Source organism: Pterocles gutturalis, unplaced genomic scaffold (assembly GCF_000699245.1).
Source record: "Pterocles gutturalis isolate BGI_N339 unplaced genomic scaffold, ASM69924v1 scaffold21093, whole genome shotgun sequence".
In the NCBI taxonomy this organism is placed as follows: Eukaryota; Metazoa; Chordata; class Aves; order Pterocliformes; family Pteroclidae; genus Pterocles; species Pterocles gutturalis.
The window spans coordinates 7389-19691 of NW_010126192.1; the positions used below are offsets into that span (position 1 = coordinate 7389).

At 38.0% G+C, this 12303-nt stretch overlaps 1 protein-coding gene across 1 annotated transcript in view; it reads left to right on the plus strand.

Moving 5' to 3' along the window:
• Positions 1 to 12303, plus strand: part of ANO5 (anoctamin 5) — a 49858-nt gene that overhangs the window by 7166 nt on the left and 30389 nt on the right. The window contains exons 3-4 of the mRNA XM_010078900.1: positions 1888 to 1932; positions 4674 to 4744. Of these exons, the coding sequence (XP_010077202.1) occupies positions 1888 to 1932; positions 4674 to 4744 (116 nt within the window). The remainder of the gene's footprint in view (positions 1 to 1887; positions 1933 to 4673; positions 4745 to 12303) is intronic.

The window sequence follows — 12303 nt, forward strand, 5'->3', positions numbered from 1 at the left end:
CGATCTTTTGGGAGCAAAGGACACAGTACCATAAATAGCGCATTGATTTAGTGATAAATAATTGTGTTTTAAATTGAATTCTCTTTTCTGTCGGGCAGGCCAGGTTATTGAATAATGGGAGGGCTTTCTTAAGATGGTAACTTTGACATGTCTTGGAATAAAACTTCCTTTTGTTGCTTGGTAAGGATGAATGTTAGGAAGTTTCTTTGTAGTGCAGAGTAGCTACCTCGTAACAGCTGTGATGTAAGTTTGGGGTGTTTTTTTCGTTTTACCCAAATCATCAAAAATTTGCTCCAGGGATATGTGTGTATGTAAACTGACATGCTGAGGGCATCAGATATATGCAGAACAAGATGACAGGTATGAAAAAAATTGTTCTTACCTGTTCGGTTTTGTTGACTGAAAGGGACACTGTTACTGTGTTCTAAGACAAACATGGAAAGAAATGAAAGCAGTATTTTGGAAACAATACTGAAAGTAATAGCAATACCTGTAGTAATACTGTCATACTGCTGCTAAACAATAAACAGTTTTTGAACCCCTGTGTGAGAATCCTGTCTCTGACTTTGCTTTGGAAGAGCTCTGTCAGAGGTCTTAAGTGTGCAGGTGCAGATGATTTTCTAGTTTTAGGAGCAAAATGAAAATTTTGATTCCTAAAACTGTCTCTTCAGGTGCCAGTTGTTTTAGAAGCACTTAATATGTTAACGTTTTTACTGGTGGAAGGACATCTACCAAGAGCTCTACTTGGTGCAGATGAATCAGGGTGATAGAAGTTGAAAGAAAGGCACTGTGAACAGTTATTGTAGAACGACTAATCATTTCATTGCACAACAAGCCTTTTTTCACGCTTGCTACAGGAACTGTAAGATTGCCCTAATAAAAGTACCTTTTTTTTGTGGGGTCTTGATTATATTCTCCATTCTTCACTTCTGAATGCTGATTTCTGGGAACTGTTTTCGGTTTACTGTTGATCTGATCATTTGGGTCTGTAATTGAAATAGAAACGGTCTGTAATTCTTCGGGGTGGCACACCAAACATTTCTAAGTAGGTTGCCCTGCGGTAGGGTGTAGTTTGGGACAGCATATGTTAAAACTGCAGAATTATAGGCTGTGTGAAGCTCACTTATTTCCCATAATGTGCAAACTCCCAAGACACATGTTTAAGGAGTTACAAATAGTTGTGTGCAGAACTGTAAGGCTGTTAGAGACAAAGGTTATATTGGGAAAGAGCCATTTCTTTCAGGGAGGATATGTGCATGCCTGTGAAAGGCCAATGATTTGAATAAATATTAAAATTATGTGTGTCAGAAACAATTTTAATAGGTTCTGGGTGGTTCTGGGATTAATTTTGAGCAAAACATTTTCAAAGAGCGACTACAATTTGTATAAATTAATTTTGTATTGAAGGGCCATTTGTGTTTAGTACGTGTCCTCATTTGTTCTTCTTGGTGTGCAGGCTTTCTAAGATCTCTACGTACTGTGGAGCATGTAACGTTGAAGAACAAGGCTGTTCCCTTAAATACAATAGTTTTATCAGGATATTATTGTTTTACTCCATCTTTAGATATGAAGTTGTAATTTCTTGAAGAATTTTAAGGGTGTTTTCTTGGCTAGCAGAAACTATTATAGTACTCCCCACTGCTGATATGGGAAAGTGGCATCCTTGTTTGTGTTGCTGAATAAGATTCCTGGAGAAAAAGGTGAATATTGATGTTTCAGGAGGAACTTGCTCTGTGCTTTCTGCCTAGGTCACAGTCTCCTGTGTCCAGGGCTCGTTCTTTTGGTTTCTTGTAGTGGCTGGTACTGTAAAGGAGAATTATTAAACAAGTTCATGGTAAAAGTGGTTTTTACTTCTGGTTCTTACTGAAGTGTTTTTTCCTTTTAAAGATGACATTGTGACTCTCACCAAGTTCAAGCCATCGTGGTCAGAAGGTATTGTACTAACCAGCATTACGCCTTCCTCACTCTTGTATGCGTCCTCTGTCTTTCTTTGTTTTCTTTTTTTTTTTCTTTTTTTTCTGCTGAGAGCCTCTTGGAAGTCAGACTTAAGTTTCTATGACTGATTGATATCACATATGAGCCAAGCTTATTGCACTGTGATTTACAAGTGAATGTTTAGCTGTCTGTGGGCAGCTCTCTTGGTTAAGAACTAATTGTGCGTCTCCATTCCTGGTCCTTGTTGAAGTTCTGGGTTGCGGCACCTGTGTACATCACTTGGACATGCATTTCTTATGCTGCTTAGGATCCTGCTTATGTGTTTTTCAAGGAGTGAACGTATTAAGTATGTTGTACTTCCCAGTTAATTTGTGTTTTGCATTCTCTTCTTGCCTTTTTCTGTGCTGCAGTTGGGTGATTCAGTTATATTCCTCTGGGTCAGAGATACCAAGGGGATTTCCTTTCACAAGTTGCATAAGTAATCAGCTATGGTACTGGGACAGCTTTTAAAATGTAGAACTCCAAATCGTGCTTGTTCCTGAGGTTAGACTTTCACAGCTAACAGAAAGGAGACTCCAGAAAAAACAAACACTGAAACTGTTGCAGGCTGTGGAATCTGTTCAAGTCCTGTCAGCAGCACAGTCAAATTGGATGTTACCGCTCCAGAGACAAGGTTCCGGGCTGCTTCTGCCACAGAGGGTTGTGTGACCGAGGGTTTGGGCTTTCTGCTCCTGGGCTCACTACCTTCAGCCAAAGCTGCGGCAGCCACCTGCCTCCCAGGGCCGCAGGCAGAGTGGGCAGCAGAGCATGGTGGTGATGATCCCGTTCTTTCATCAGGCAGTGGTCCGCTGTCCTGGGCAGCTCCCAGGTTTGCATATGCTTAGAGCCAGCCCTGTATGAAGGTAGACCGTCTGCTTAGGAATATTCTTGCAGAAGCAGTTTCTCAAGTAAGTTAATCAGAATACTTTGATAGTTGTTTTTTGAGTCAAAGTTTCTGAGTTATTTTAATATTCTCCCATTATGTGCCATTTGTTTCTTGTACATGTGTAATGTTTGTGCTTTGTTGGGAGGTGACGTGAATTCAGTTCTGTGCTGAAGCTGTTCCTGTAAGCCTTTTCTGTGTTTGGTGGTCCGTCTTACAGCATAGTCCTTGTAGCATTTGTGATACATTTGGGGAGGCAAAATGATCCCAAGTTATTTACTTCCACGATAACTTTTTAGAGATGACTTAACACTGGTCTCCCAAATTGCATCAGCATATGCAAACATCTTTCTACAGGTGCATGAATAAAACTTAAGTGTTCAAATTATATCGACTAATACCAATCTTGCAGACATAGTTTTCTTTAGCAAAATAGCACGCAACAACTTTGAATGTCTTAGCATTCAGAGATGTCATTATGTTATATACCATTACATGCTATTGCCCAGTTTCTCATCACATCATATGCGCAGTTATAAATTACAGACCATTTTCTGTAAGTGAACTTTGACACAGCTTGAGAGCATTTTGTTTCCTCTCTTTTTTTTCTTTTATCTAAGTAGCTTATTCCAGATTTTAGAAAAAACAGTTTACATCCTGTCTGGATGCAATTTTGACATCAAATATTTGCAGGTCACAAAAACAAAAAGAGTAGGTTGGTTTTATTGGCAGGACTAATCTAGCCAGTGGTCCAGTCTAGGCTGTGCTAGCCAGTCTGACCTGTCTAAGCTATACCTGTCAATACTTCCTTGCCCTTTGGTGGAGAAAGGAGTATGATGAATCCTTTTCTTGGAAGAAAGAGGCAACTTTATTAAATGCCTGCTCTAGGTTATGACGGGCTGTTTTCAGAACTGCTTATCCTTTGCCATTGGTGGTGGAGTTACTTAGATGCCTGATTCAGGAGACTGGTCTGTCTGTCTAATCAGCAGAGATGGTTGTTTACAGAAACTTCTTGGAGCAGGAGCCAAGCTTATTGCTCTCCAGAGGGAATTGTTGACAGAGTAGGTTCAGAGCCACAAACCCAGCAAACATCTTGGTGTGGTTTAGCAATCTGAAGGTATTCAGTGTGATTTTTTTTCCCCTGTAATATTAACATTTAAGCAAGAGTGTCCTTGGTGGACTGACTGTATTTGTAGGAAAGTCATGGTAGAGCTCAATACTGTTGTTAAGGTGGGTTTTTTGGGTATTTTTGTGTGTTTTTAATTTTTTTTTAAACAAGAATCTTGGTAATTTAAGTTTATGTTACTATTCTTGCTCCTGTCGTCATATCTCCGTTATGTGGGCATCTGTTATCTTGAGGTTCTGCACCATTAATCCGTTCACAACAAAAACAAAAATTCAATTTCTAGCAAGGAGCCCCAGAGATAACTGAACTTTCATAACTGAGGCAGCAAAGCTCCAGGTGCAAGATTCTCATAGACAGTCACCTATCAGACATTGGAGACAGGAAAGAATTTTATCTCAGCAAATATATGATGCTGGCAGGTTTTTGTTTGTCACATTTAAAAAATGTGTTTCCGTGACTGCAAGGTTACAGCCAGGTAGTACAGACTGAGTATATTGTGTCTCGCAATGTTTTTTCCCTTCAAAGAACCATTCTTGAAAGTTCTATGTAGCTGAGTATTATTTTCCAGTTTTGCTTTTGCTTTTGCTTGTTCATAGTTCCATGCCTTCAAGGTTCACTTCATTTTCAGATACAATCATATTTTAAAATAAGGAATGTATTTATGTGAATCTTTCTTTCAATGTTCCTTAGGGGAAGAATGCAATGGACCTTTATGTGAAACTGTTTCTACTTCAGGATCAGAAGTCCCAAGCAGCTCTGAGGTAAGGTCCAGAACAGATGGTGTTAACATGCTACTGGTAGGAAGAAAGAGGAACAGTTGCTGTCAAAGAGGGAATTAGTTTTAAAAATAATACTTCTTTTAGATTGTCTTACACCTCCTTTTGTATCCATGTAAACATTCTCTTCCTCTAGTGTTCTGAAGGAGCAAAACCATGAAAACCACTGATACTCACCGAGTTCTAGGGGACTTACAAGTGTTAATGCTACAACACAGTAGTAGTAGAAAACAGTATGGGCTTAACAGTCTTGCCAGTATCAGTCTTGAAATGTGATTCACATGATCATTTAATGTCTTGGCAGTTGGAAAAACATAATGCTTCTGCACAAACCCAACACTTTGTTTTATGCTATGTATTCTATTGCAGGCTTGATAGGGAAATCAAGGCATTCTTGTGTTCATCTGCTCTGGGAACTTTTGACAGTGCAGCAAGATTTATGAGAAAGCAAATGAAGATTTGAGTTACAAGGATACCTCTTCCTTGCCATGTGTGCAATCCAAATAACATCATCAGCTATTCATTTTTTCACATTATCTCATTGCTCAATATGTATGGTACACAATAGCTTAAATAGATAGTGATTTGTGGTTACTATTCAGTTAAGAAACAGATTAAAAAAATAATATTGAAAATGTTCATTTTAGAAAGTGGTATTTTATTTTAATTTCTATTCTCTGTTTTCTTTATTATGGTAATTGTATGCTTAGAGGAAGATAGGAAGAGTTTTAGACAGGAAAAGAAATAATTGCTCTGTCAAAGTAGAGTCTCATACTGGCCATGAGCACTTGTCAGAAATTACGTCTATTGAATTGAGTGTTGGAAAACCATAGCTGTTCTGCTGAACTTCTTAAGAGTAAAATGTGTCCTCACCTGCCTCTGAAGAGGCAAATTTGGAGATGGTCATTGGAAGACAGAACTCAGAAGTGTTTCCTAGATACACAGATCCCTTGCTAGCACATGCAACCATATAATCTAAAAGTTTTCATAAATCTACCAGTTCCATCTTAAAAATGGAGGCTGTGTTTACCCTGCTACTTTCTCAGTCTGTTGTAGGAGTTGTAGTAATCTTTTTCTCCAGGAAAATTTTCATTGAACAATTGTATCAAATACTTGACTGAACCCTGGACAGATACAATCTCAAATTATAGTGTGTGAGTCATCATACCTTGGTAAGCATCAGAGTCTGAAGCTGATTCTGAGCTCTTTTTACGTGACTCTGAGTAGATGGAGATGACCCATTTCACCAAAGCCTGAAATAATTCACTTCATGACTGAGGATGTAAGTAAAGGCAGGAAGCATGGGAGAAACATGGGATTGTCACCCTTGTTTGAAGGGTGAAAGATTCATGATGGGGTAGAAAAGGAGGCTTTGATCTTCAGCATTTGCCTGGGAGGTAGTGTCCTTATGAAATACTTATCTGGTTACCCTCTCAGAAATCTTTCCTTGGTAACTTCATGCTGACTTTTCTCTTGTTTTTTGCTTATGCATGTTCCTTACATCATTATTTGTCCTCATAATGTGTTCTTAAATATCACAAAGTATTGTCATATTAGCAATATGAGTCCATAGTTGACCTGATGACTCTGGGTTTTTTGTTATTTTCCTCTCTTCCTTTAAGAAGAGACAGCTTTTTTGGCTTTAGAGACTTTATTTCTTCAGATCATCCAGTTATCTGATGCTTGCTTACATTTAAGTTAGGGGTTTTTTTGTGCTGTGCATTATCCTGCCCCATGTCGCCTAATACAGTTTCATTTATCTGATTTTTGCTTTCTATGCATTAGCCAGACATAAAGTTGCAGAGCTACTCTTAATCTTCTTGCCCAGTTTCACACTGTCAGCCATGACCAGCTTAGTTCGTGATGATTAATGTCCTAGATAGTCAGGTTAAGTCTCTCCTTAAAGTTTTTCCATTAATTCATTCCAACAGTAACATAGCCCTGATTTTTGTTTTCATGTAATGCTAATCTTTCATCTTCACGTGTTGTCACAGCTTCAGTTTTTTGTCTCTGTAAACTGGAAGAATTTATTTTTGCTCAGTTTTTCACTAGGCTGCCTTTTGTCATCCTTGATGCATGAAAAGCAAGCCATGGTTTCTCCTCTTTTCACCAAGACCCATTTCAGTTCAGGCCAACATGCTTTGTTCTTGTTTTGCTAGATAGCACGTTTCTCTTTTTTATAATTTTACTCTGGTGATAGGTTGGTAATTTTCTTGTTACTTAACCGTGTACTTAACTTCTTTCCTGCAATTGGAAAATATGAATGCTTGGAAGTCTTAAAACAATTTAAGTCAGGTAATTTTAAAACAAATTGAATTAATTAATAAAAAAGACCATTGGGAAAAAATGAGTTTACATTCAGGTCACAACTTCATTATGCTTGGGCTGTCTTTTCTTTTGTAAGAGAAGAAATGTAATATACAAGAACAAAATGCTTCTGCTCAGCAGTAGGGAGAAAAAGCTACAGCCTGATTGATTTTAGAAGGGGCAGGGGGGTGGAAATCTAGGTCCAAGTATGGAGAGCAGAACACATTACCTATCCATAATTCAGTGGCATTTTTTTCTTTTGTAATCTGTAAAGGAATATGTTACTTGTACATAAGGAATAATGCAAATGAAAAAAAAAGAAGGTGAAAAAGTCTGTGGGTGAAGCCTGCTAACACAACAATATACAAAAGTCAGATGAAGTCCAGGACTCAAAAAGCAATTGAGTCTCCAGTCCATGGTGTATTTGGTCCTTTGTCATGATTTTGCATTTCTGCTCTAATCCACTGCTTATTCCCTATTTTACCCTGTTTTTTCTTTTTTTTTTTTTTTTTTACCTGCTTCTTGTTGAGTCTTCTTATTTTTCTTCTTCTTTTAATCTCTCAGGAGGGCAAAAGGAACAGGATCACTTGGAGTTCAGTAGCTTTTCAGATTACAGGCCTTAGAACATTTCTAGGTGCTTTGTCATGCAGGGGTAAAGGAGATGTTTTCAGCAAACAGCAGGCTGGAGAGGAGAAAAGAAAAAAAAAAGGATATGCTAGGGATATTTTCAAATAGGTCTGCTTCAAAGATCAAGTTACAAAGTAAACGAGGATGAGGCCCACTGACAAAATAGGGTTCCTATTCTTACGAAGTAAGAGAGTCAGTTAAATAATTCAAGATTGTAGGAAAGGTTCAAAAATGGGATTCGTATTAAATTACCTGATAGTAAAATTTCAGGCCATTGAAGTGGGATAATTGTAGAATTAGTACAGATTTTGTGGCAGGTTGAATCAGCAACTAGTTTGTCGTTTATCAGTATCTGTAAGAGGACTGTTTGTCTGTCTGCTATTCCAATTAAGAAGTACAATGTAATTTAAAATGTTTGCTTTGTATGTATGTGGACCCTGGGTTTCTCACCCTCATAAAAAGCAGATGGCTGCATTACTCTCTGAGTAAAGCTGTAGGATTGTGCTGTATTCTGGCTTTTTAGAAGAGAGGAATTAATTTTGCAAAGTTACATGAAATTCTCCCCTTTTTTTGTTAACTACACACCAATTAAATGCTCACTAAAATTTTCTGTTAATCAGGATTTTACGTATGTAACTTGATCGTAAGAAAATCTGAGAACAAGCTGTCTATTTAAGCCAGGTTGGCAGGAGTACATTGGCAGAGCCAAATGTGTTGAAGCAATTCATTTTATCAAAATTAGGGGTATGACAGTTTTTTTTTTTGAGAGCAGCAAGTGCTGCAGGTGGTCCAGATGAATTGTGTTTTCTGAAGAAACACCCTTATAATAAATGTTACTTTTCATGCTTGTTAATTTTTCAATTCAGACCACTGGGTTTTCAAGTAGAGAGAAACATAAAATACCTTTATTAATACAAGAGTGGATTCCAAAGTACAAAGGAGCAGCCCAGCACTGCTGCCACCACTGCCAGCCTTCCTTATTCTTGGTTTTCATCTCAACAGTACTGGGCTATTTGAGTGTTTCTGAAAGCACTGGTTGGTTCTTGTTTTGGGGGTCATGCGTTACCAAGATTGCAGCCCCATTGTGCTGTACATAGCTTTTGGTATATAATGAAAAAGTGACATCTCTCTCCAAGAGTTCTTACAGCTTATATGTGCAGGACAAGGTTTGTTACTATCACCAATTTTACAACATAAACTCCATGACGTGAGCTGATTAATTTCAGGTAGTTGTGTTGAGAGCAGGGTAGTTTCCCTAGATGAACAGGAAAGCATTTCACAAAATGCACAGGAATGTACAAAGGACTCTCCCAGCCACGTGTCTTCATCCCACATGGTGTTTCACTCCATGTATTAAAATTTTTATCTGGGAGTGAAGCAGTGTGGGCAGCATGTGAGGACCAGTGGGTGGCTAAAACCTGTACTTGCATCTAATCGTGGAGAAGGTGGGAGGAGTATAGGATGGGGAGGTGGGAGGAAGAAAAGCGGATGGAAGGGGGCCAGCTTGGGCAGGAGGGCAGGTGTGCCATGGGGAGGTCAGGAGCTCTAGGGCAGCAATAAAAAGCAAGGCTGCACTCTTATTGATGTCAAATTTGTACAGCACTTTACACAGCAGATATTTCAGTGTATAATTGGAGAAAAAATTTCCACTTGAGTGTCTCACCCCTTATTTCTCTACAAATAGTGTGAGTTATTCCAGCAGCATCAATGATGTGAGGATTAGACTTCTAAACCCGGTTCAGACTACCTCAGGTTAAGAGCACAGTGCAGCTATTTATATTTGTGCTGTTTCTCATGTGGATTCTGTGCCAAATACCAGATCAATCTTTCTGTGTTGATTTGACTGAATTCTGAAAAGGACATTTTTATCTTATTTAGATAAGCAAATACTGAGAGATGGCATCATTAAGAAAGAATGTAAAGATGTGTGTATGTATTACTTAGTGTTAACAGGAACAAAAATAGCGAGTTTCTTTCACAGAATTATAGGAATAGACCTGTGTGGTTTCTCTCAAGTAAAATTGCAATAGAAGTAAAAAATATTCATTTCTAATTTCAAAAATCATAGACAGTACTTGATGAAAATTGGATTTTGGGAAACACACTTTTTGAAATATTACAACTCTAAACCAATAAATGATGAGACAATAATAAAATGAAGTTAGTATTCTGCTTCTGTGTATGTGTATGTTTGGTGGCCCTGCCAGGCAGGGGGGTTGGAACTACATGATCCTTGAGGTCCCTTCCAACCCGGGTCATTCTATGATTCTATGATTCTATGATTCTATGATTAGGTATTGCAGAATGGCTGAGGTATTGCAAACTATTATTCATTCCAGTAGCAAAGCCTGATGTCAAAATCCTTTGCTCATGCAATCATATCTGAGCCAGGATTCCAGATAGCTTATAGACAGATCTTTGTAGGACAGCTGTGCCCTGCGGAGTCCTCTGCTGTTGGTATTCCTGTCGTCCCTGTGTGGAGCCCGGCCAGAGGACTCTGCAGCACCCACCGATCCCACATGCAGGAAAATAATGAACACCCAGATCTTGTACAATTAAAATCAGGGTAGGACCTCACCAGGTGTGGATCAGAACTGGAAGCTGGGAAGCCCTCGCTAGTCTCATTAGGCATAACAGCTACAATTACTGATACCAATTGGCCTTGTCTACACTGTGAGATTAATGATTTGTCTCCTCACATTTGTTTTCCTTCAGTTCACATGGTGTAATTTCAGTTTGTATTGAAAAAATAGCTAAGTAAGGGGTGTCATATTTGTTCTGAATGCAAGTGCAGTCATCTGTGCTATGTACATTTTCTCTCTTTGGTATTAAAATAACAAAAAGTACTGTTAAACGTTGTTGTTTATCAGCTTGTAAACAGAAATCTCTGCCAAGTTGTTTAGACTTTTTTTTTAATAATGAAAGTGGCTGAGGAATACTGTATAGCTTTTATTAAAAGTTATTCTTATTAATATTTAAAAATAAGTGTGGGCCATGTTGGTTTAGGCTAGAGACCCAGCTCAGCTGAGGAGGTAGAGGTTTGTTTAAACTTTGACTGTCTAGACTGAAAATCCAGCTATCACTCAGAATAGCTTTTCAACAATATAAAGCAGAAGCTACAGTGTTTCTTCTGAAATAGCCTTTTATTTTAAAGCACCCTTTGCGTCATCGCTAACAACATTATGTTTTTCCTGTAATGCCACTGGCAGGGCCTAAACAGCACAGAGACTACTTTACTCATCCCTGAACATCAAGTGGTAAGCAGTAAGCAATATTCATGCTTCCTTGCATGAATTTGTGTGGCGTCTTCTATTACCGTATGCCAAAAAAGTCCCTCACCAGAAAATTTTCCAGTTTCAAGGAAGCCATCCTTCCAAAGAGAATTGTTTTTCTAGTGTATGAAAATTAATGTGGTTTTTAAGTGTATTCCTAGTGATGGCTTAAATGATAAATTCAAGCCAATCAAAAGGAGAATAGACAAAATTGAAAAGTTACATGTTGGTGGAGTAAACTGGAAAGTTTGCTTTTTTTTATCATTGTTTTGGTTTGGTGGGATATGGGAAATATTCTGACTATGGTGTTATTAACAAATGTGGGATTCCTTTTTATCATGATAATCTGGAGGGCTCTGAATCAGCATGATACTTTACAGTGTTTTAAAGAGCAAGAAGCAAACACTGACACCATTTCAAATGTGTTGCCTTTTTTTTTCTTATTGTAGTAAGTAATAAGGAAAAGCTCAAAATATCCTCTTACTGAAATTCACAGACAACATAATTGTGTTAATTGTCAAATATTTCAGAAAACTTAAAATAACCATTATTATTTTATGAAGAAAAAATTACAAATACTCATTTAAGATAACCAAAGAAGTACATGCTGAGGTGTATTAAAACTGTCTGCTTGCTTACATTGGGCTCTGGTGTCTTACATTAACGTATATGCTGTCTTAGCATATTTTTTATTTTTCTTTGTTCTATTCTTGTTTGATGTGTTCTTTTATCCAGAGAGGCTTTTTCTGTGCATTTAAATTTTGGTGCAAATATCTTGGTGTCTTAAACTGCTTTGAAGTGCATGTTTTCAAGCTTTCAGATTTTGATGTGGTTCAAAATTGAAACACAAGTGTGGTAAAGGTGCAAAAGGTAGCTTGCAAGTTTCAGCTACAAGAAATGTGTTTCATTGAATGGGAAAGGTTATAGTTTTGAATGCAGCTTTGTAGCCTGCATGAAGCACAACTGGAATTTGGGATGTGTGGTGTTAAGAGTGACACTTCTCTGAAGTGGGTAAGCACTGCAGTTGCCTGGATTCCTCCAAGGAAGAATATTGAAGAGAACTTCATGCCAAGGGGATCTCTGGTATAACGGCAATTGAGTTTACTGTGCATAAACCAGGAATTTGCCTTTTTGATTTTCACTACAGTGCCTCTATATTTGCATATGTTGTGTAGATGCTCTTCCAGGAGCTTTTTGCTTTTCAAAATAAATATTATCAAGCAGATATATTTAGCATAGCAGCACTTAACTCAGTATGTTTTTCCTCTAGCTGTAAGCATGTTTAATTCAGCGAAAAGGGGGATATATAAATATTCTGTGCAAACTGGGGGTCTAAGT